Source organism: Chelon labrosus, assembly GCF_963514085.1.
Source record: "Chelon labrosus genome assembly, chromosome: 24".
Taxonomy (NCBI): Eukaryota; Metazoa; Chordata; class Actinopteri; order Mugiliformes; family Mugilidae; genus Chelon; species Chelon labrosus.
Genome location: NC_140357.1, coordinates 8,731,977 through 8,756,679, shown reverse-complemented (window position 1 = coordinate 8,756,679; position 24,703 = coordinate 8,731,977). Strand labels below are relative to the sequence as shown.

At 44.0% G+C, this 24,703-nt stretch overlaps 4 protein-coding genes across 5 annotated transcripts; 1 reads left to right on the top strand and 3 right to left on the bottom strand.

Annotated features, from left to right (window-relative positions):
• Positions 1-2,051: 2,051 nt before the first annotated feature.
• Positions 2,052-7,081, bottom strand: timmdc1 (translocase of inner mitochondrial membrane domain containing 1). Of its 2 annotated transcripts, none has more exons than XM_084574182.1 (8): positions 6,921-7,081; positions 5,898-6,269; positions 5,284-5,449; positions 5,102-5,190; positions 4,946-5,013; positions 3,912-3,990; positions 2,629-2,739; positions 2,052-2,504 (listed from the first exon to the last, which is right to left on the bottom strand). In XM_084574182.1, the coding sequence occupies exons 2-8, from the start codon at positions 6,215-6,217 to the stop codon at positions 2,360-2,362; spliced, it is 978 nt and encodes a 325-aa protein (XP_084430308.1). In that variant the 5' UTR covers positions 6,218-6,269; positions 6,921-7,081; the 3' UTR covers positions 2,052-2,359. The 2 variants fall into 2 exon arrangements, with proteins under 2 accessions (XP_084430308.1, XP_084430307.1); XM_084574181.1 differs by having other exon boundaries at positions 5,898-6,241.
• Positions 7,082-7,284: 203 nt separating this feature from the next.
• On the bottom strand, positions 7,285-11,573 carry poglut1 (protein O-glucosyltransferase 1). Its single transcript, XM_084574139.1, has 11 exons — positions 11,480-11,573; positions 10,888-10,978; positions 10,368-10,511; positions 10,157-10,292; positions 9,953-10,074; positions 9,798-9,857; positions 9,310-9,409; positions 9,143-9,201; positions 8,661-8,828; positions 8,531-8,587; positions 7,285-8,439 (listed from the first exon to the last, which is right to left on the bottom strand). The coding sequence occupies exons 1-11, from the start codon at positions 11,544-11,546 to the stop codon at positions 8,283-8,285; spliced, it is 1,161 nt and encodes a 386-aa protein (XP_084430265.1). The 5' UTR covers positions 11,547-11,573; the 3' UTR covers positions 7,285-8,282.
• A 581-nt stretch (positions 11,574-12,154) lies between these two features.
• LOC311509046 (calsequestrin-2-like) lies at positions 12,155-17,289 on the top strand (the record flags this gene model as incomplete). The annotated part of the gene is made up of 11 exons (XM_084574086.1): positions 12,155-12,397; positions 13,823-13,907; positions 14,010-14,110; positions 14,457-14,565; positions 15,197-15,270; positions 16,051-16,181; positions 16,270-16,315; positions 16,450-16,504; positions 16,604-16,704; positions 16,796-16,870; positions 16,951-17,289. The coding sequence occupies 11 exons, from the start codon at positions 12,155-12,157 to the stop codon at positions 17,158-17,160; spliced, it is 1,230 nt and encodes a 409-aa protein (XP_084430212.1). The 3' UTR covers positions 17,161-17,289.
• A 2,276-nt stretch (positions 17,290-19,565) lies between these two features.
• Positions 19,566-23,312, bottom strand: LOC311509607 (vang-like protein 1). The gene is made up of 3 exons (XM_084574837.1): positions 22,981-23,312; positions 22,603-22,837; positions 19,566-22,523 (listed from the first exon to the last, which is right to left on the bottom strand). Exons 1-3 carry the CDS (start codon positions 23,076-23,078, stop codon positions 22,263-22,265), a joined length of 594 nt encoding a protein of 197 aa, XP_084430963.1. The 5' UTR covers positions 23,079-23,312; the 3' UTR covers positions 19,566-22,262.
• Between the last annotated feature and the right edge of the window lie 1,391 nt (positions 23,313-24,703).

Genomic DNA, 24,703 nt, shown 5'->3' with positions numbered 1-24,703 from the left:
GGTTGTAAATGGTTGTGGAGACGGAAACCGTCTGTGCGCATCTGTGAACCAAGGCACAATTTAATTCTCCACATGTGTAGTTGAGTAGCGTCAAGGAAAGCGGAGACTCGGTCAGCGGGGACTCGGTCGCTCCTGCATACTCCCAAGAATAAGACACAAATGAAAGTGAAAGTGGTAATTTTAGAATAAGGAAGGTGGAATGCGAATTTAATTTTGCTTTTACCGACAGGAACAATTTTTAAAGCGGACCGTGTCATCCTGCTTGGTTCAGAAACTCCACGCGTAATTGGCTCTTATTTAATTTACATTTCTGATTATTTAATTCCAGCTTTTAAAGTCATAAACTACCATTACATTAAGTAGGCTGATTATTAATTGCTGCTGCATTATTCCCACTTTAACAGCAAACTCATTTAAATTGTTTTAAACTCGTAATTTAACATCCGCGTCAGTAATTAAGTTGTTTGTCTAATTTCCAGCAGCAAAGGATGTGAAGCTTTAAGTTTAAATACATGCAAAGGATTGGCGATATACTCCGCAATCTCTAGATTACGAGCTGCACATGAAGGCAGCATCGGTGCAACATGTTTCCCCCGTATTCCACGCCTTTCCTTTATAAAGTAGTTTGAAGACGTTAACACGGATTATAAAAACATATATGCTTAAAAAAAAAAAAAAAAAAAAAAAAAAAAAGCCGTGTTTCGTTTCCCACCGTGCGTCTTTCCACTCCTCCTAAACTCGGGGACAAATCACGTGCAAGCTCAGCTGGTCCCCAAAAAAAACAACAACAACTTGGTATAAATAATAAATAGTTATCCGTGGGGAACCAACACGGCTGTCGCTCATGTGCTCTTGGTGGAGAGAAAGAACATGTCACAGGTAGGACAAAAAGAAGTCAAAGTCCTGGATTGTGCAAAAACAAAAGACAAGTTTGTGTACAAAAAGCCAACCGAGGACACGTGGTGCGTTTTTGTCGTTTCCGCTGTCACGCCGGAGAAATTAATCTATGTTAACACACGCTACAAAAGGAGGGCCTCCTAAACATTTGTCCAGTGGACGAGAGGACGACTATACGGTATGCTGGAGGCCTCCTACAGAGCCTTTTATTTGGAGTACTCGCAGGACACCGGCACTACACAGAACAAACAGCTGCTATAATCACATCTGCAACTTACAAGGGCAGACCAGGGCCTCCCAAAACATTCCTCTGTGACCTTGCCAGTGTTATTTATGGGCTCCTGCACTACATGTTATTCACAAGAGTCTCAATAATTTAACAAAACTTGCACATGCACAAGCAATTTTTGTTAGAAAACCCCAGAGCTGATTGGAAAACAATTGTTTTTATTTAGTCCTGCTGAAACCTCGTCCTGGAATATGACTCAGGAGCCATTTGTTTTTAAAAACACAAGCTATAAATAATTTCTGTCACAGTTATAAATAAAACAAATAATGTGCAACTCCACAGGGATAAATCCAAGCACACCCTGAACCTTTTCCAACGTGTTAGGGGGTCTGTTTCACTAAAACCATCAGCAGAGGGAGCCAGGAGCCCGTTATAAATACATAAATCATGATGGGACAAACGGTGAACGTTTCATCCAGTAGGTTTAGTGACCAACGCTGCCATTTAAAGAATAAAACACAAGTCTAATAATCTGAGTTTTGCTTGATTATCCAACATACTAATCTATTTTTATTAGTTTAAAATACAGGGACACAGCTGCAACAACCGTTAACACCTTACCTGGGTTCACATCTGTAAAAACAAAACAAATACTACTTTCCAATTGTGAAATTTACCTGAACTCCTTGCTCTGTGGAGACACAAACTGGTCAGTCCGTTTCTATTAGCCGTCCATCTGCACGTCAGCAGTCGCTGCTGCTGCTGCTGCTGCTGCTGCATCCCGGGGCCCCAGCTGTTGCCGTGTCACATCTTGTTTACACCGGGGGCCGAGGCCATGTTTGACCTAGTTGCTGAAAAGCCCAAGAGGCAAAGTCAAAGGCAAAACTACAGAGGACGCCGTCAAGAAAAAAGATAAAGAAAGATGTTTTGGTATTTGACATAAACCAGTGTGTTTTATTAGGTTGTTTAACCTACAGACGGGGCAGTTACTGGGGTAAATATCACATCACGTCCAATAGTTTTATTATTGCAACGACGACATGAACCTTTAAAAACATCTAGTCTAATGTCTGTCAGTTCCAATTAAGTTAAAAGACGAAGAAAAAAAAAAAAAACCAAAAAGGTCCAGGTGAAAAGAAACAGGACAGATGTCCTCCCGGCTGTATTTAGTCCAGATACCATGGCGGTAAAGCGGCCTCTCTCTCTCTCTCTCTCTCTCTCTCTCTCTCTCTCTCATCGGCCGCCGGCGTCCTCGCCCTCATTCCTCGGTAAACTCAACAGCTCTTGGATCCTCTGCGCGTCCTTGGTGGCTTCTTCTGGCCGAGCGGCGACGTTCAGGCCGTCGATCAACTCGTCCGTCAGCTGCAGACGAGCCTTCCTTATTTATTGTAACGGAGAGGAGCAAAGAAAACGACTTCAAATAAACGCTCAGACAATTAAAAGCATTGTTTTATTCTATATATATATATATCTATCTATATCTATCTATCTATCTATCTTACCATTCTTCAAGCTTGAGCTCATAAAGTTCTCTACGCTCTCTTCTCTTCTTCTCCCGGATGGTTTCTCCAGCCAGGGACTGGAGGCCCATGAGCAGAGCACCAACAGGCGTCCTGTGCACAAGACACAATATATTATAATTAACGGCATCTTAAACAAACACAAAAACATTAAAATACACGTCAATTTTTTTTATTACACCAGTAAAATCCCACATTAACAACAGTGTTTTGCAAGGGAGTCCCCGCTAAGACAGTCAGCAAATACAAAACAAAATTACACGGTTGAAATATAAAGACAAATTAGGATAAAAATTTACGAGCAGATAATAAAATACTTTATGACAGAGCACGGCTGCAACGCTTTAGACTGTTAAAACTAATTAGAGATTAAGTTATGGGGAGGTGCAAACCACAAAACCATTTATTTGGCACGTCAACACCAAATGCGTTCCTCAGACAGTTCCCAGCATTGCACAATGAGTTATACAACCAACAATCATATGTAACTTCTTTCAGAGCAGCTACTTTAGTTTCATAAACTCGCCGTACCTTCCAGTCACACTTCTAACGCGTTCCTGGATAAAACAAAAAACGGGGCGATTCTGGGGGAAGATTTGGAGCGTGATGTGCTGCCTACTTCCACTTTCCCCACTCTTTTTTTTTTTTTTTACCCCCCAAACCACTGCTGCACCTGGCCGGGCTGGAGCCGTTTGCACACATCAAACGCTCCAAGAGGCTGGCCGTTCAGGCAGACATGGAGAGGAAGAGGAGAGCAGTTCTGAGCCAACATGGAGTTGATGATCACAAGTCGCCCCCCCCCACCATCAAACTCAATTTCCGCTTTTAGCTGTGTGCCCTCACATGAAAGTGGCCAGAGGAGCAAGCATAAAGAGGGAGGTAGATGGAGACGAGGGGCTGGGATAACAGTTACGGTATAAACGGAGAGGGGCAGCTGCTGCCTTGGCCTCCCTCCTTGCTCTAGTACCCAAAACATGGCCCTCTGCGGTGCACATGAGGTCCCTCTGGCACCGTGAACAGACTTGGATGTGCAGCAGTGGAGGAGGCTGGGTAGGGGGTTCAGCTGGGCGGCAGAGGGTTGCTGGGAGGGGCGCAGCTGGCTGCCAGAGTGCTCACTGGCTCGCTCGCTCTGAAGCGTGCAGGCATGAACGCAGACACGCACACAAGCATGAGCAAGCAGGGATGTCAGTCAAAGTAGAGCATCCGACAATGAGATCGGTTAATCAGCTGTAAGATCGATAGTAGTAAATTAATTAAAAGCTTACCCCAGGACCGCTCCGATGACCGTCCCCGCCACCAACCCTCTCAGGCCCAGGTTCAGACGGAAGAGGCCGAAGGTGACAGCTGTTCACATAGAGATTCATCGTCAGTGAGAGGTCAGTGTGCGTGTTAAAACAATTCATCACCAGGTTAAACGAGGGCTGTGAAATCTGAGTTTGCAGCTCACAGTTTGCACATTAACAGGTAGGACACAACTCATCATCCGCGCAAAGAAGTAGAATAATTGGCTACGTGTTAACACTCCCCATACATTTCCTCTCGGCATCCCTAACACAATAATTAACGACGGTATATTAGGCATGCTATAGGTTCAAGCGCAAGCAGGATCACTGCTGCGTTCTTGATGTCGTGTGACGTGTGTTGCTTTCAGGTGTCAGAGTTGTCAGTTCGACTCGGAGCAAGTCAGCGGTGCAGGTTTAAAACGGGGTTGCTGGAAATGGCGGAAGGAAAATGTGCTGGTGCTTTCATTGTTGAAGTAGTTGAATATGTTTTACATGTGAATAAGTGCGAAGAGGGAGGAGGGTGTTCCATGTGATTTAGGGGACAACAGTTAAAACGGTTTCAGTGCCCTCAGGATCGGCTTGCAAGACGCCGCATGCATGAAACTCTCTACAAGGTCCCGCGCTGGAATCGCCGCTGGGACCGAGTTATTAAAGTCGTAGCACAGCTAATAGCAGGATGCCAACGATTTTCTTCACTTCATAAAAGCGTTGCGTTTTCAAACTCGGATCTCAGCAGGCGCTTGACATGTTTGAAGACTTGTCGGGTCATGAATCCCCATAAGCAATAAAACTGCAGGCGATGGCTACGGCACATTATAATGTATATATGTGGAACGGTGTGTGCGTGCGGATGACAAATCCCAGATTTTAAATAAAAACAAAAAGGTGTGAATGTGAAGCAGCCTCGTTGTGACAGGGTGTGCACGCCCTGACGACGCTCCCTCCTGTGTCAATCGAGGTTAAAGAAAGAAAAATAAGAGGTGTGATCGTGGCACGTTGACGCCCTGGAGACTCACCTCCAGCTGCAACATAATGGCTGATGGCATCTTTGTCTCTGTACACGGACAGCCCTGTGTTGACTGAGCTGCAGGGGAACAGATGAGAATATATGTGTAAAAAAAACAAACAATTTGCTTTCAGTGTCAACTCAGGCGTTCAAGGTTTTCACTTACTTGAACAAAGTGACTATAAGAGCCACCCTCCAGCTCCACCTGTATCCGTATCTCACAAAACCCCGGATAGCTGCGTTCTGTGCCGAGCGCTGAGACAGGAAAAAGACGCGTTAAAACATTGTGACGGCTTAAAAAAAATAAATAAAAATAAACGCGCACACCTGGACGCAGAAAGCACTTACCACCGCGTCCACGCGACTGCTGTATATTTCCGCCTGGCTCATCTGGATGTACCTCTGCCTGGCATGGCGAGCTGCCGGCACGCCCCCGTAGACGAAGCCGACAAACGCGGCATAGGCGGTACTCAGTATGGCGTTGGCGACCTCCTCAGAGTACCTCTCTTGTGGACTACAAGGGGAGAGAGAGAGAGAGAAGCATTTGTCATCTTTAGACACAAAGACTTCCAAGACATGAAGTTGTGCCGAGATATTGAAAAGTCTAAGATGCATAAAATGTCAAAATATAAAGTCAGACGAGTCCTACTGTACTTAAAGAGCTGTTAAAGTAGACTGCACAAGAAAGAAGATTGCTCGAAACTTTACTTTCCTAAAGGACCACAGATTGTTTTCAGTGTTTATAGAACTACCAGTTGTCAGGTTTATGATAAAGTAATTTGTTAAGGCCCATCACAAAAACCTCAAGCACAACACGATGCCCTCAAATCACATTAAGGACAATCCTTCCAGCTGAGAAGGAAGAACCAAGTGATGTAATTTTTGTTTCAGTCAAACACAAAAGAATAACCATCTCTTTATAAGCTGAACAACAACAGATTGTGAAACACACAAACACTAACTCTCTGTCAAAGAGCTCCTTGATGCGTTCCCATCCCGAGTCTGGGAACTCTGGCTTGCCAATGATGCTTGGCAGGGTGCTCTGAGAGGGGACGGGCACAGAAGCGGGACTGGTGGTGGTGGAGGAGGAGGAGGGCATCTGTGCAGACTGGGCAGCAGCCACATCAGCTGCGTGGACCCTGGGGAGCGAAAAGCAGAAGAAAGGAGGCCGGGCGCCCTGGATGAGGCCCTGCAGTAGGCCGGTGCTCAGCGCGCCCCGGGGGGCTGAATCTGCCCGTCGTCTCTGGAGGGCGAAGCTCGCTCTGTGCCTCTCTGGAAGCATCACGCTTCATCTGGCGTGGGGGGGCTGAAACGGGGAGGCACGGGTTGAGATGCTGCACACACACACACACACAGCCTCAACTTAAACGCCATCCTCAAAACAAATAGCCGCGGGGCAGATGAAATCCTGGCAAGGGCTACACAGGCTGCACGACCCAGCAGATGTTAAGTGCTGCAGCCTTGTGAAAACACACCCTGCGCACAAGCTGACTTTCTGGGAAAAATATTAATATCTCGACTTCGAAATGCACCATTGATGTTTCAGTGGAGTAATTAAGACACAATTAATGCAAGACTTATCAATGCATACCCAAGAATAACCATTTCCAAGCTTTAATACACCAACATATTAATATAGTATAGCTTTTTATATTTTTTATTATATATAAAATTATACAAACCGTCTTCAGAGGTGCACACCTGCAGCTGACTCGTTATCATTCACTAATTAGCCTAATGCTGCACACCTGTGTCAGGTCAAACAATCAGTGCTAACAAGTAAGCTAGCACCGCGTTATCTTTGACAAAGCATATTTATCATTATAAATACTCACGACACGTTAAAACACTTTATTTTAATTGTTTTTTTTGATTACATGGTTTATTTGAGCAAAAAAAACACAAACCGTCCGACAATGGAATCCGTTAGCTGTTAGCATGCTGTTAGCTTGTGTTATATCACAGGTGGGGACAAAGTAACTTACCAGCTTCCTACAGACGCTTCTTCAACGGGACGAACTGGTTCATGAAGAGGAGGTGAGGTCCCGGTTAGGGAGCATGAAAGCCCCCCCGTTAGTTTTTCGTAGCCGGTCCTCTTCTGTCAGCTTTCTCACGCTGACTTTCGGACAACCTAGCAGTCCTTCGACCTGTGACCCCGGCTTTAAATAGAGCGGCCACAGCGCCGCCTGACGGTGGAGGACCGCTACTGCACCTGCACCTGCATCATATTAATTAAAGCATAATCAGCTTATTTACATGTTTTACGCACATTATATAACAAGAATAGACATTAACAAGTTTATTTAATTTTATTGAAATAATAAAAAAATTATTACATCATGACCTGGCTCGTGATCGCACCTGTTTTAGTCAATTCAGCACATTAATCGACCAGTTTCTAATAATAATAATGAATAAAAAACACAATGACACGCACACAACCTTAAAAAAGTGAAAATCTTCTCTTTTAACCGCACAATGTGAATACTACAACATATTCAACATGACCCAGCATCAATTACAGACTCAGGACAACGTTATTGCTAAATGATGGCACTTGGTGCTAAAGGAGAAATCATCATCAGTCTTTTGTGTTTTCAAGTTATCAAACTTCATGTCATTTCATATAAAAAAACGCAGGTGTTGTGTATTATAGTGTTGCTGGCAGGTTTGCTGGAGTTCCTCCACTTGTCCAGTAGAGGGCAGTGCAGCAAAACATATGGATACGTTCAACTCTTCTTATTTAAGCTAAAACACACATTTCTAAACTAAACATCACACATTGGGCCACGTTTTTCTTTTACAGTATACAATACCTTGCTTTAAATGAGTTTTCTTGGGAGCTGTAAAAAAATAAGGACCTTATAAGAAGCCCTTTTAGCACCGTTACCCAATACAGTGGACTACAATAAAGGTAACAGCCTGTTATCCCTAACTAAAATGCAACAATTCAAGTCTTGAAAGTTAAAGGTTTTCAGTCTATTATGTGTCTATTAGATGTTGGTGAGTGTTGTGCATGAAAAAAAGACAAAAAGGCAAAACTTTTTATGCAGAAAATACACAAACATCCCCAGCAAGGCACTCAACTTGAGCCGTGATCGACATATATATCCAAATACATGTTAAAAACTCATTTTAGACATTATTTTTTTCTGGCCTCCTCATTATGAGTGAACTAAACGTGTAAAACTTCTAATCAGAGAGTGGTCGTCTTCTGGCTCTGCCTTTAAATAACACTGTGATTTTGACAAACGTGGAACTCGTAAGGAAGTCGAACGCTGCGGCGCGTGCAGCAGCTACATTCATCATCCAGGCGTTTCTCCTCGCTGCAGCAGCGTCTCTCGGCTCTACAGCTCCGTTTTGCTGGGCTTGTGGACGATCTCGTTGAGGCCGCTCTTCCTCTGAGGTTTGTAGGTGAGGAGGCGGCTGAACTCGGTGAGGAGTCGCTCCCAGTAGCAGGAAATGTCTTGCATCCGCAGGTGGTTCAGGATGAACTCCATACCCCTGAGGGGAGAGGAAGACACGAGAATAATAATCAAAAAGATTGTAATATAGTGCAAAAGCATTCAGTTTAATCAGAGAACATGATCTGCACCTTGTGGCGATCTCGTGTGCGACGGCGTCATTCTCTTTGACAAACTGCAGCAGCTCCCTGAAGACAGAGAACACGTTAATATACTCGCATAGACGTTTACAGATACAGCCCTTATGGCTTGTAGCGTTACCTGACGTCGGAGAGGTCCTGCTTGACTGGGATGTAGTGAACCCAGGGCTTGAGCTGAGGGTAGAAAAACTCCTGCCACTCGTCGCCGACGTGAAACACCAAAGAACCGCAGAGGAAGAGGTGTTTGAGGCGAAAGCTTGCAGCCACGCCGCGGAAGTTGAATAAGTACCTGGGAGAGTTGGAAAGAAACAGTCTTGAGCTGTCTATCTCCACCAGCTGGGATGATGCTGTGATGATTTATTTATGGTATGTCAAGCACTAGAAGTAACTTATATGGCTGTATTTAGTCCAAGATTGACAAAAAACTGATTTTCTTAGGTATTTTAGAGTCAATTAAGGCAAAACTATTTATGTTGATGATTCATCCTGCACTCGGGGGCGTGTCCCCCTCCAACATATACGAACGACGCCTCATTGGGACCTTGGAGCTGACTAAAATGTGAATAAATTCAATTTCTAACCTCGATCCACAAAGCATCTTACTTGTATTTGCAGTGATCGGCCAGGGGGATTTCTGCGGCTGGGGGTTTTCCAAGAGTATCCTAAAAAAAAAAAAAAAGAGTGACTTCTATAACATTGAGCAGCTTAAGATTTACATTACTTATCGATGCATGTGACCCCTGGTGTGATCTGGTTTCTCTGCGACTCACCTTCTCAGACCTCCAGGCCTGGTTTTTAGTGTACTCCGCATCCACCAGCTCCGGATCGTCTCTGGAGAGAAGGACCAGGGGGTCGCGCTCTGGGCTGGTTCTACAACACAGGAACAGATTAGAGTTTTACAGTTTTATTATTATCAAGCCGTTATTCGCTCCTTAATTCATAGTTTTAAGTAAAACATTTCTCTGACCTTACCTTGGCCCGGTGATGAGGACGAGGGGATTTAATATATCTAAAAATTCTCACGTGGGTCCCTTATCCTAAGAGCACAAGGCTCTTCATTGTGCCACTATTACTTATTCAATTTGGGCACATTTTTTTTTTTCTAAGGTGCCAATTAAATCAAAAAAGGAATGCATAAATGACCCTGCAGCAGCTTTTCGCACGCTTTAAATCAAGTTTTGAGGTTTTTAAAGAATAATTTGGACCGTTGCTGAATTCTGCAAAATTTAAACAACTTAAGTGGATTCACAAGACTGACCTGGAGCCTCTGAAGAATCCTTTGGGCTCCTTCTTCTTCCAGGGCCACTGCGCGGCAGACCTGACACGACACATTGCGATATAACGACAAGTCACACACTTGTAGTAATAAAACCTCTGCAGTTTTCCTTTTCTCTCAGAGGCGTTAAACTTTACTTTTTAAGCTCATCCCTCATCAGATCCCATCTTCCCAGTCCACTGGGGTATATGGGCCACACGGCAGGTCCGCCCTCCCAAAACGTCCACGCAGGATACATGATGTCCTGGTAGTCCAACGTCTACAAACGCCAAACACACACACACGTCAGTAACTTTTAATTAACGCCAATGTGTTGTTTTTAAGTATGCTTATATTCTGACCTTACTGAAAGAGAGGACAGGCAGGGTTGGCTGCACCCAGTTCGGGACTTGAGGGTAATCCCTGACGTTTACTACCATCTCCAAGTCGGGCAACCTGTCAATCACCTCCAGTATGAAATGCTCCACGCCGCTGCACCTGAAAGCAGGAAACACAAACTATTTTAGATTTCTATTTTCCGATTCAGATGTACCAGCAAGAGTATTTTATCACCTGGCGGGGAACATGCAGTGGCGCTCTCTGTACAGCTTGTGTCCGATGATCTGGTAGTGGGTTCCCACTCCTCTCTGGAGCGTGGCGGCCATGACGTCCTCCGAGATTCCCCGTTTAAAGGGACGCAGGTCGTCTTGTAGGACGCTGGACAGAAAACAACATAAGAATGAAAGGCTTTACCTATCACAGCACCTGTCAATAGTGTTGGAAACAAAACGGACAAGTGGAAAGATGTGAGTGGCTCTGACAGGGAGCAAATTGTGATGGCGAGATGCACGTGGCGAGCAAAGGCTACAGCTGCAGCTTAGACTACTGACAAAGTTCATGCCGTTCCTGAAAGAAAGGTGCGTGCTGACCCCGAAAGCACCTATACTGGGGACGTGAGCACCACAACTGGACCACGGAGGAATGGAAGAAGGTGGATCTGGAGAACACTGTGGCGCCGGGATGCAAGTGTTGGCATGGCAACAAGAAAAATCCCACATAAACACCAGGATTTCCAAGATTATTTTGCACCCACCTTGCATGACAGCTACAGTTGACAGGGTTGCAGGGCGTGTACCCTTTAACAGCATCAGAAATCGTCTTTATGATATCCTTCCACTGATTCCCTACAACAACAACAACAACAACAACACATAAAAATATAAAAAGACACATTTTTTTGTTTTAGAAGACATGTATTTATACATTTCCACGAGTTTGCAGCTTTGCTCACTTGATTCAGGAACAAACCCTCCCACGCAGCTTAGAGTTACACACACTTTTATGAATGAAGACTAGTGAAGCCACACATTGCTTAGTGCTAATTAGCAGTTAGCAGACAAAACCTCACTCACTTTTAATGAATATAACCAACAAAACCAAAAAAACACACGCATGTCTACACTCTTACTCTCAGATAAACTTTTAACCACAATTAAAGCCACCTTTTAGAGCTTTCCTTTCATCCAAGTTGAGTTAGCTGCTATGCTAGTTAGCTAGCTAGCCCGTGAGGTGATGTATGACTCCCTCGTGAAAAGTTCTCTCAGCGCAAATGAGCGCGACCGAGCCCCGCCGGTTGTTTTATATAAAGTAACTTTTAAGAGTAGTTGTTTTAAAAATGAATTTACCTGAAGCACCGACCGAACTCAAGCAACAAATCAGCGTTAAAAACCTCCACTGCCACAATCGCTCCATTTTCCCTCTATCTTCTAGTTTTGTCTGAACGACGGGAGAAACAAAGCAGCCGCGATCTGTGATCTGTTACTTCTGCCTGAATGCTGTCAGCACCACAGGTCAGTACGGTAATGCGCACATGGAAATTCGTGTGTGAGGTTACCGTAATGCTTCGAAATTTAGGATCAAAAAGTGGGAAAAAATAAATAAAGATAAAAGATTAATGGCAAATAATTTAAAAAAACACAAACTGAATATAATTTTGTTCCTTTATATGGGTTTATAATTGAACGGATGTCTGATTTCTGCATTTATTGTAAAGGCATCAATGACAGCTTGATTAATAATCCTCCTTTAAATGAGATGAACAAAATGAGTGGAAGTAAAAAAAAAAAAAAAAAAAAAGGAGGAAGAAAGAGCCCCTCCTGAGATTTGTGCAGTGAGACTAAGTGACGGAGAGAGGAGGAGGAGGAGACAGAAGACAGGTGGATGGGGAGAGCTATCAAAGGATAGAAAGAGGCAGAGCTGAAAGTAGTGATGAAATATTAGTGTGACTGTTTCATATTTCTGAATATCCTTCATCTCCTTTAATTTTTTTAAACTTTCCTGGCTCTCACACGCCTCCAAAAATGCAGCAAATGTGGCTCTGTCTTCTGTCCGGCCTGTGCCTTCCCCTGGTTTTCCTGTGCGGCGCAGAGGAAGGTCTCGAGTTCCCTAACTTTGACGGGAAGGACCGGGTGCTGGACATCGGCGAACGCAACTACAAGAAGGCTCTGAAGAGGTACGACCTGCTGTGCCTCTTCTACCACGAACCCGTGCCGGCAAACAAGGGCCTGCAGAAGAGGTTCCAGATGACGGAGCTGGTGCTGGAGGTGGGTGAGGAAGTGGGTCTCAAGAGATGGGGGGGGGAGAAGGGGGAAGCTGGAGAAGAGAGACTAGAACTGAATAAATTAGACAGAGCTGAGCTGACTGCAAATGTGTGAGACGCAGAAAATGAGTTGTGTGAAAGAGTTTCCACTAAAATTGTGTGATGTTTTACATTTCAGGTCTTTGCAACATCAAATTTCCTAAAATGTTTTAACATTTTTAAATCTCCACAAATGCTTAACTCTCCTGATGACTTCAAATACCTGAAAGCCACTGAGAAGATGTTATTACAGATACAACGAGACACCTGGAGTTGAGAGATGCATCTGCTCTGACATACAATGCCCTGATATGTCTAATGTTACTGATAACATAAAAATGTCCAAATAGACTGTAGCTCAGATCCCTGCGGGTGACGCTCTGCTGTGCTAACCTGTCATAACAAGTCACTATGGAAAAAACCGAGACAGACTTTGTGGAAGAATAGAAGGAAGTGCTGTCATCCTGCCTCAGTTTGATGTTTGAGTCTTTATGTGCTCGCTCTCCACCCTTAGCAGTGATTTTAATCCCATTACGTCCTCTGCGGGTTCACATGTATCTAGGGATTATTTCTAGGTCGCTCTGTTAATTATAGCTTGTTCCCAAAACTCTTTACTATCTGCATGTGAACTAGAAATAAGTAGATGTACTCTGGGGTCTCATCTTTGAGCAGGAATCATGAGAAAGGGCCCGTGCGTGTGTTCACACCTTTGGTTTCTTCGCTATATTTTCTCAGGTATCTGATTTGCACTTCTGTCATGTTCCGCGCACGGCTGGTTTTCTGTATCAGTCATCCTCGGCGAACTGAAAGGCAAGCAGTCCCTTTCCTCTAACAAGAAAGCTCCACGGGGGTGCTCTCAGCGTGCGTGCACAACCTCGGTAATGAAAAGATGCACTGGCGAAGACGGCGGCAGCTGTGGATGCCAGCTCAGATACACAACCCAGAAGTTAATGCAAAGGGTGTGTAATGAGTGTTTGATCTCAGCGTGATCTGAGTTGATCCCTGGAATTTTAATTATTCAAATAAGTCAGAACAGATACACATCTCAACTAAAGAAATGCTCTCCTGCAAACATGTCACCGCGGGCTTATTTTAGAAACTCTTTGTGGCTTTCTGAGCCCCCTCAACCGCCTCATTTTACATCAAAACACCCTCGTAAAAACAAACCGTCCCGTTTAATTTGGGATAAATGCTCACTTTGAGGCAGCGAGCAAGTAAGTTTGATTGAAAATCAGGTCAAGCAGCTTTGTAGCAACATCTGGGAGTCTAGTTTCCCGCAGACATCCAGCGGTTTGACTTTTACCTTGCTGCAGAAACATGAAAATATCCTTTAAGTGATTTGTTCAGTGCAAGTCAATGAGTGAACATGTGTGTTTTTGTGCCGATGCAGCTCACAGCCCAAGTCTTAGAGGACAAAGACATCGGCTTTGGGATGGTTGACTCCCAGAAGGACGCCAAAGTAGCCAAAAAACTGGGTATGATCATCTATTGCACGCCCTAAATTAAAAACAGTAAAGGCTGTGGCACCTTTGTGCGCCTCCTTAAAATAATGGACGCCACCTCTGCCGCCTGTCTAGGTCTGGAGGAGGTGGGCAGCTTGTATGTCTTCAAGGACGACCGCGTCATCGAGTTTGACGGGGAGCTATCGTCAGACACGCTGGTGGAGTTCCTGTTGGATGTGAGTGATTAAATCCGCTGCCGCCTCATTAGAGGACGTGTGAATGATGTACTTCACGGTAACACGCGATTACGAAGGACTGGATGCATGTCATTTTCACTTGAGTCATTGCTTGGGAAAAGGGGGATTTGCCAATTTGGGAAATCTCGTATCTGTAATACAGGCCTAAGGCGAGAGCTGGTTAGCTTAGCTTAGCATAAAGTATAAGTTCTACTATACTCTATGCATTGCTTCCACTGAAAACTTCTTTCAAAGTAGAACAACTGCTAAGTAGTCTTCAAGTCGTCTTTAATTCTGTTATGCTAAGCTAACTAGCTGAAACTCTTTGTGTTATACCGCCCCCTAGGTGCTGGAGGACCCGGTAGAAATGATCAATAACGCCATGGAGCTACGGGCCTTCGAGAGGATGGAGGAAGACATCCGCCTCATCGGTTACTTCAAAGGAGAGGATTCCTGTTAGTTGGCCGTCCAAAGTCATGCGCCAGTGTCTATATAGATTAATGTGTTTGGATTTATTGGGAAAGACTGAGGGTGTGTGGTGGGGTGAAAACACTAAAGTTGCCCCGCTGTGATTCCCTAGGCGCTAATATAATATAGCCTAATGGCGCTACATCACCGTGCAGCGTAAAAAAGGAAACCTGATTCCAGACTGTGGCACTCTGGCTCAGTCTCATGAGAGCCTTTAAATAGCTTCTAGCTCTCTGTCTAATAGGTCAAGCCGCAATTATCATAGGTACTCTCAAAAAGTGAGGCAAGAAAGATGCTATCTGGTCTGATGTGACAGTGGCACAAATTTTCATTATGAAGCCTATTTTCTGACCAGAGATGGGTTGGTCCTTGGCGGTGACCTTGTTGCGAGCAGAGCCAGGAGCATGTTGCAAGCGTATAAAACTGTATTAAGGGAGACTTTGTTACCGGAGGGAAGACAGTGGGAATCACGATGGGAAATTGAATGAAGACTTTTGCTGCTTGCCTTCCTCGTCACACACTATAGATTAAGTCATGCATATGACGAGAATGCGAATTCTGAATTTCAACACTTTCTCGTCATGTCATGTTGTCTCTCTCTCTCTCTCTCTCTCTCAGACTACAAAGCTTTTCAAGAGGCGTCGGAGAGGTTTCAACCTTACATCAAGTTCTTTGCTACCTTTGATAAATCTGTGAGTCTTAATATATGACAATAAAAGGTTGTGTATCCAACATTCTAGATAGACTCTGACAACACGCTTCATTACGGGGCGAGAAAAATATGACCTCTGGATAGTCCCACAACCAGTCAGTGCCCTTTTGTTGTACACAAATTCCACTCCACGTCGCCCAGATGATGCATATGACTGGGACGCTCTTACTCTTTTGTCCATCACCCCCATAAGGCCCCGCCCAAACGATTTGATTGGCCCGACTGAACTTTACCGGAGCAAAATCAGTTCCCAATGGAGAGAATCCAGACCGACTTTCCATCACAAAAACAAATTTTGTGTTGGCTTCTTCCAGGCTGGTCATTGTTAGCCTGGTTAGCTTAATTAGCGCAGAGATAGCCCAACTGTTAGCTTAGCTTAGCATAAAGACTGGAAACAGCTAACGTAGTATGTCCATTTTTGACAAAATCAGCCTACTAGCACATATTAAGGTCACAGTTTAATTTGTTACACGCCGTTTGCTAAATTCATAGAAAAACACAAAAAAATGACGTTTTATGACGGGTCACGTGCCGTACTATTTCTTGAGCAGTAGACCTCCTGTAGTCATCACTATGATAGGTAAATTGTTGAGCTTTGGATATTCTATTAGGTCAAGCTTTTTAGGCTAAATCTTGAATCTGCCAGGCTAGCTGTGTCCAATCTTTATGCTAATCTAATTCCTCCTGGAGTTTAGACATCACTATGATATATTTGCTTATTCGCCACTGGTATCATGACAGCCTGTTGTTTTTTTTTCAGGTAGCCAAGCATCTCTCTCTCAAGATGAATGAGGTGAATTTCTACGAGCCGTTCATGGAAGAGCCGGCCATCCTTCCTGGTAGACCTCTGTCAGAGATGGACATTGTTGAATTTGTGACCCAGCACCGAAGGTTGGTTCGTTTTTAAGCATTATTTCTGGTGCTATTTTGTGTGGGATTTCTTTTTTTTTTTTTTTTTACAACAGTCTGCTCTTTACAGGGCTACTTTGAGGAAGCTTCGTGCAGAGAATATGTTTGAGACCTGGGTGAGTAGTTGTTCAATCTTCCACAGCAGATGTGAATGAGCCCTCCAAACTGGTTTGCATAAATGCCTTCTCACTTCAGTGACTGAATCCAGAGCTGTACTCAGTCAGTGTAGTAAATCATTTTCCATCTCCAGGAGGATGACATGGACGGAATACATATTGTGGCCTTTGCTGAAGAAGAAGATCCAGGTCTGTAGCTGTAATTCGGAGCTTTGTACCGTTTGATTCCAATCATTCGTCTTTCTTTTGCACCTGGAAGCTCAGCTGCTTCTGTTCTGTCACGTCCAGATGGCTACGAGTTCCTGGAGATACTGAAAGACGTGGCCAGAGACAACACCAACAACCCAGAGCTCAGCATCGTCTGGATCGACCCCGATGACTTCCCTCTGGTTCTGCCTCATCGTTAAATATGTTTATTTATCTAAAATAATGTTCTTGATAAACAGTTTTCTAAATTTTAACCTCATCTCGTCCCTTCAGCTGACCACATACTGGGAAAAAACATTTAAGCTTGACCTGTTCAGACCCCAGATTGGTGTGGTCAACGTCACAGACGTAAGTAAGGCCTAAAATCTCAGAAAACACCAAGGTGAGGACCTCACAGACCCTGACATCTTTTGCGCTCTGCATTCTAGGCCGACAGCGTTTGGCTGGACATGTCCAACGACGAGGACCTGCCCACGGCGGAGGAGCTGGAGGACTGGATAGAGGACGTCCTGTCGGGGAGGGTGAACACCGAGGACGACGACGAGTCCGGCGACGACCAGGAGAACCACGACAGCTACGTGACGGAAGACAGCGGCGAAAGCCACGACCCGGACGAGGAAGACGACGGCGATGACTAAACCGAGAGGTCAAAAAACTGATCCGGCTTAGAATCAAACAATTAAATGATTAGAAGAAAATGTAAGGTAGTTTTAACATAGATAAAACAGATGTCTCGTGTTTTTCTGTTTGCCGTTTGTTGCTCGGTAGGTGGCGTCCAGCGGGTTTCAAGCACTGAAACATTAAAGCTGCTGCCTATAAAACCAAAACAACAAGCTGAAAGATGGTAAAACATTCCATTAGATTAAACTGTGGAGTTGTGCGACCCTCCTTCTCATTACACATAGCCATCTGATCCATCGTTAACATACACATAATAATTATAGCAGCTTTAAGGCTGAATATAGTTACTTATCTTGGTGCAAAATGTGAGAAAATAATAAATGTTAATGTTTGAATTGTTTGGTTGTGATCTATCCGGGAGAAAACTACAAATGAGGTATTTTCATCATGTTAAACAATGTTAATAAAAGCCCTTAATGACTATGTGCATGTCTATAACATTAATCTTCCATTAAGAGAGTCCAGACTAATCCTCCCAACACCGGAATGGCACACTTCTTCCCCCCGGTCAATGAACTTTTTCACGTTGAATTATTAAATCGCATAAATAATTCACGGATGTTATTCCTCCTAATGGGAGTAGGGACGCGGACGTTGAGGCTGGGGAGGGTCGGGGGTGAAGGAACGGGAGTGAAACGTGCTCAAAGGTTCGCCCACCAGGGTCCAACAAACTGAGTAAGGAAGGAGCAAACACAGTCCCGCCTGAACCCACAACACTAGACATGAATAAATAATACAAGGCCATGCAAGAATTATTATTCCCACTGGAGGTGGAGGTGGAGGTAGCGCAGTGGGTCAACAGGATGTTTGCATCACGGTGTGGGATTTAAACTATGCAATGAGAGATGAGAACATTAAACTGTGCGACTTGAGGCGAGTGAACATGTCACACTTACGGTTACAGATTTCCTTTGAAAGTCAGCTTTACATGAACTCAAACGGCGGCATCTCTCCCCCGCATGTCGCTCACCCCCCCAAGAGATGAAGGATGACACGATCACATTAGAGGTGTGACAGGTCTAAGAGGTTTGATATAAAACAGAAAAAGAACAAAGACGAGATAGATGTGTTAAGATTTCTGTTCGAAGCTACCAGCAACCGGAGGGATCTCCTCTCATGCCTTGATCTACACATAACCAAGTCATTACAGAAGAAATAGGGAGGCAGGTTGGATTGAAGAGAAGAAAACATCCCATTTAGATGCAAATGCTCCTCATTCACCCCTCTACCCATCTCTCTTGCTCCTTGTCCTGGTCCTGCGCGGAGCGAGCAGGCAGGCGGGCGGCGAGAGAGAGAGAGAGGAATTAAGCCGGGGACAGATGAGTTCCGACAGGCGGCCTCGGGCTCGCGGAGGGACGAGGCTGTTCGTTTTCAGCGCCGGACACCGACATTCATTTATTTACCCACGAGGCGCGGGCGGGCGCAGCTCTGACAGGCTGACGGCAAGCCAATTACCACTGAGCTCCATGACAACAGAAAAGCCGCCAAAATAAAGCACAATAAAAAAAAAAAAAAAAAAAGCTGATGTTTTGCTCGGGCATGTCACGCAACGGGACCTGGTGGTTAATATGCAACGACAGGGGAGAGTGTTAGCGGGCCTGCAGCCAGAGCAGGGAAACCATGAGTGTGGAGGAGCTGATGAACTCAACGGTGGACTTATTAGCTCGGGAGAATGGGAGGCAGGAAATGAAACAGCTGTGGGCAGAGTTTCTCACTGCAGATATGGTCAAGAGAAAAAAAGCTGATGTTTTTATGTGATCTCAGAGTGCCGTTATACGATGATGGAATAGCTTTCTTGATGTAACAGGATGCATTACGTAGAGAAAGTGACCTGCTGTTTGCAGGAACGACGACAAGAAAACAAGTTATCCTGATATAACTTGATGATTTACTCAAGATCATAAGATACTGGGAGATGTAATTACTGTATTAACTTATATATAGAAGCAGAAAATAATGAATAAATCTACCTGTGAACTATGGACAAATGCCGGGAATGATTTCCCCATGATAACATAATTTGCATGAGGTCTTTTCATCAAGATTTTTTGGTAAGACGTTTAAAAAACTGCATCTAAACCTGCTTCATCTTTCTTACTGTCTTTGTTTTTTTTTAGAAACAGATGAATTAATGTATAAAAATGTACTTTATATGGATTATATGTGTAATTTAAGGCAAAATTATTAACCAAAATGTTATTTTAAGACCATTTTAAGACATGAACTTCCCTTTTTTTGGTGATTTTGAGGATTTTAATCTTTATATAACTTTAATATAACACAAAAAAATCTATTATTTATATGCTATTGAATGATTCACCTGTAAAAGTTTTGAATTTAAAGGCTAAAACATTTGGTTTAATAGCTTTTACATGAAATATCTCTGGTTTTAAGTATGTACTTTCGGGTGGTTAAGACTTCCCGCTCATTCTGAGAACCGAGAGGCATTCTGGGACATGTAGGAAATTCCAAACAGAGGTACAAATAGCACAGGGCGGCTGAAGGGAACAACATCTAGATCCGTGTGTCATTTGAGAAGTCAGAAGGCCGTAGTCAGCGTTTTTACAAATCTTCATAAAAATGTTTATTTTAGTCTTTTTTTGTTTTTTCTTTTAACAAATGCTAACGCGGTGAAACTGAACCATGTCTTACATTGCAATGTCACGTCATCATCATCATCATCATCATAAAGCTTTCCAATAAAAAAAAAACAAAACAAACAAAACAAACGAGCCATGACAGAGGACTGTAACCTGGCAACAACGCAACAGACGGTGGTGATGAAGAGGGGAGGGGGAAGAAGAGGCAGGTCATGTGAACTGGAATGCCTTACATACATACACACACACATACGGTACACGCATACACACTGACATACACACATGCTTGTTTACATAAATAGATACAGTGTAAAAACAGGAGGCACAGTCACATACAAAGTTCATCTGTCAGTAGGTGCAAAATATAATATAACCAGTGGCAGGTGCTTTTAATAAAAGAGGATATTTGCTGTTAAACAGGAAAACGTAGCGGAGTACGCTCTCCCGGTGGTTTAACACGTTTTACAGTGAAGGTTTTTTTTTGCAAAAGAATGAGCAGTATGAGTATATGTAAACGACGTGCCCTCAGTGACAATGCTAGCTTTATCAGCCAGGGGGCGGTAGGGGACAACCCAGCTTTATTCTGCTTGTGCGAGCTAAACAAGAGCTCGGGTGCAACTATTTTTTTGTTTTCTTTACAACTTTAGGGAATCTGCAGATCAGTTGTGACGGGAAAAGAGTAACATACATGATCTTAAAGTGATCATTTAGCCTATTTTTTATTATTTTTTTAAACATATGTGGGTTTTGTTTTATCAGTCGGGTCAAAGAGAAACCAAGAAAACTCCCTATCTGAGCTCTCCACAAAAGGGACTGACCTCGAGGGATTTGCATGTTTATCAGACAACAGAGGTGAGAGAAGGCAATGAGAGAAGAAAAAAACCAGACGGTCCAGTTGGGAGCGGAGGCTCCACCCTGCCGCAGCTCACTGATGATTTATTATCATAGCTAATTGAGTCTAGTCATAAAACCCTGTGAGTTGAGATGAAATCAAGACTTTAAATACTTTAGCTGCTCACTTCCTGTATTGATAAATTCAGTATAATGTTCCTTTCTCACGTCGCCGACGTCTCTGGGGTTTTCAAATTAAAAGCACTGCAATCTGGAGAGCCCTGCTCACCTAACAGTTAAGATATAACATACCTGGGTTTGAAGCCAGACTGAGGACCTTCGTTGCTTGTGATCATGTGACACCTGCTGTCTCTCTCTCCCTCTCTCTCTTCATCTTTCCCTCCTATTTCTAGTCTCTTTGCTGAAAATAAAAATACAAAACTGTCAGGTTGGAGGCTATGAAAATGGACATTATACTAAATTTAAAACCATTTAAGCTGCAGGTGATTATACTCCTTCCTTATGCTGGCCTCAGACAACTTTATCAAACTTTTACAGATCGAGAATTTATCTGGATTGAATGCGGTGTAATCCAGACAGAGATTTCTGTTCTGGAGAGTCAGTAGTACTTTTTTTATTATTATTTATTTCAGACATCATAGCTCCGTCTCTCCTCCCCGCTGCCTTCCCTTTCCATCATGTCAGGCAGATGTGGCAGACATGAAAGCCCCTGAGAAGGTTACTGAACCGTTGAGGCAGGGCAAATGTTTTTGGGCACGTGTCCATCTCAGAGCGTCTCTCATTATCCGGTTCATTCTGAGTTCACCCTGCTGTTTTTTTTTTGTTTTTTGTGTAGATCCCAACTGGAGTGGAAATATTAAAGACTCTTGCTTCTGGAGAAGGATCCTGCACCAAAACAAAATCAAAGAGTCACACTTTGGCTGCTCAGATTAGCTACTGCACGTCAGGGTAAAGTGTTTCTGCACATGTCCTGAAGTAGTGATGAGGAGGTCAACAGGAAAACAGTCCCACGTCCTTTCTGAGGAAACTGCGATCACGTGTTCCCACATTTTTAGGCATCTTCTTTCATTTATAGACATAGATGAATGCGCATTTAATGCACAAACTGATTGAAGTTGGTTCATTTGATTTTGTTTAGACGCCACAGGCAAAGTAGTTTTCATCAGACGTCCAGAATCAAACACTGACATCACACCATCGCTGTCCTTAGTGAGTTCGCCTGTCCGTCCGTCACAAAAGAAATCCAACGCAGAGACCGAAGTGTCTTGTTCTCGTCTCAGACTTCTCGTAAAATTAAAAAACGAGTGATTGTTTTGACCCAAACTGACACACAAGCACACGCATCCACTCACGCATATGTGCACACAACCGACTCCTGTGAGCAAAAAAAAAATCTTTCAATTCTTCTTTTCATCCAGATCAAACATTAATAGATCAATATATTCAAATGTGTGTGATATATAGATTCATATATAATATATTTAAAAAAAAAAAAATAATCCAAAAACTGTAAAAATAAAAACTGCAGAACCCAAAATGAAAACATTTGAGAGCAACGCATCAGGGTTAGGAATAAAAAAACAAAACAAAAACAAACATTTGGAGTCCTACACAGATGTTTCTGACTGTAGCCGCAGGACAAACTTGTGTGATTTGGGGTCGATGTACTCCTCTGACATCTGGATGTAAGGGATCTTCTTGGCTGACACCACCAGGCTGAAGTCCACACATTTGAGCAGGAAGAGGGAGCCGTCTTTTAGGCCGCTGGTGACCGACGCCTCGCTGATCAGCGTCCACTGACGGGCCAACCAGTGGTCCCGGCTGTACTGCAGGGTCGGACCCGGGCTCAGGTAGCTCTCCAGGAACGCCTTGAATAGGAGGGACGCACTCGCTGAGTATATCAACAACCAAATGAAAATCTTCTAAACATGAGACTACAGGTCTAACCTTGGGCGTCATGTTGTTGGTGATGCAGAAGGCCAGGTGCTGCTGGATGCTCTCCATGCTGTGGCAGTGCTGCTGCTTGGTGGTCCTCAGGTACTTCTGCAGAGCCCGAGCCATGGAGGGGAAGATGGCTTGCGCTGCCTCTCGCGGGTCCATCACGTCCCCCGGAGCCTTTTTCTGCTCTTCCTCTTGCATGCGCTTGATGTGAGTGAAGGCCTCCTCTACAGCTACCACCAGCCTGGGAGGAAACACGGTAAGATTTCAACTATTGTCTCATGATTCAGTCCGAAAAGTAGTAGATTCTAGTGACAAACGTACAGGACACGGCCTCAAAACTAGGACGCTTCTCCTTCAAGTGCCGTGCTTTACTTTTTTACTCACCTCGCTCTGCGTTTGCGGACGCGCCTCTCGTGCTCAGCCTCTTCGTAGTACAGATCGTTGTGGCTCGTGTCCCTGCGTCGAGCCGCGGCAGCAATCATAGCTCTGGACTGGGAGTGGACGAGTCCTGCTGCTGCATTGTTTCCTGGACCTGAAAAAAAACACAAAAAACATTAGATATGAATGTTCATCGGCGTCTAACTTGATCTCAGAGGTTACAAAGAGCGCCAGGGACCTGGGGACAACAGTGAGGGAAGAAACAAATCTTTGGTGATGACACAAAGTGCAACGTGAGGGAACAAGCTGCTGTTAAAGTGGAAGGGGGGGTAGATTATTAATGCACATAAACCTCGGTCCATTTCCTTTTATTACCTGCGACATTAAAACGCCAGGAGCTGACGGGGATAGTCACGCAGAGTCGTAATTTTTAATTGTTCAGAGCACCGTGCTCACTTAAAAAAAAAAAAATATCTTAAACCCACCGCTCTCCCCCCCAACCCCCACCTCCACACACGGCTGCTGACGCTCAAACGCTACTCAGGAGCCACAGGGCATCCAATTAAATAAGTGTCTAAGGCAACTTCAAAAGTTTGCTTTTTTTTTTTTTTGATTTAGGAGGCTGCTGACGAACCCCGTCTGATGGAAATGCCCCGTTAAAAGAAGGCTGAGACGGTTGAATTATTAATGCGGGGCAGAGATCGAGCATGAACAGAATAATTCATGGAAGCCGTGGAGGGAGATTTCAACCGTCCCACCCCTCGGTATTACCGCACTTAGATGGAATTTACGGCAGATAAATGTTAGTCTGAATGTCAAGAGATGGCAAATTTTAGAATTGAGGATATGGCCTTTTTGAACTACTACAGGAAGCTCGAGTAGAAGTAAAATTAGTTGGGTAAAAACTTAAGTTAGAGAAGAAAAATGCACATTTATCTGTATTTTATGAAATGACATGAGGTAGGATTTAATTCTGGTACATATACAGGAGAACTTATACATGTGTCAAGCATCATAAAACCACCTGAAGCCATTTGGACGCCGTGTAATTGAGTGTTACTGCTTTGCGCTCAAGCCTTGGCCACTTTTCAATCAAGGGAAAGATTATTGTTTGTCCCCCGAGTTGGAATTATTTATTTTCATGTGGCAGCAGAAAGGAAGAGGAAGTGGGAAGTAAAAAAACAAAAAAAAAACAAACTCGAGATAAGAGAGAGAGAGGCGGCGAAGTCCCTGAGCAGCTGCTGCAGGATGAAACCGAAGGAAGATGAGACTCGAGAGAGAGAAACGACAAGACTGCCGGTGTAATAGGTATTGATTTATCAGCCATCTCCGTGACCGTGCCCCTGCTAACATTTGAGAGGAGGCAGAAGGAAGGAAAAAACATAAGAGGGGAGTCAAGTTAGCGCACTTAAGTGAAGCTTGAGTACACTTAAGGGACGGCTATAATTTATTACAGGGTTTGTGTTACATTCAACCAGCTGCCGTAACTTTTTCATCAACCTGTGGCATGCAAAGCGTGAAGAGGAGTGATGCAGCAGCGGCAGCGTGCGAGGAGGGTGCTTTAGTTAGTAAGTCTTTACTTACTGTCCAAAAGGTAGGCTTTCAATTTAGCTCTAAAGTTCTCTTTAGGGGTTAGCGTCGGTGTGAGGAGACACACAAGGAGAGGAGAAAGTCAGCCAGGCGGTTAGAGAACAACCACCTGCTCGAAAAAGCACCAGAGGGAGTCCTG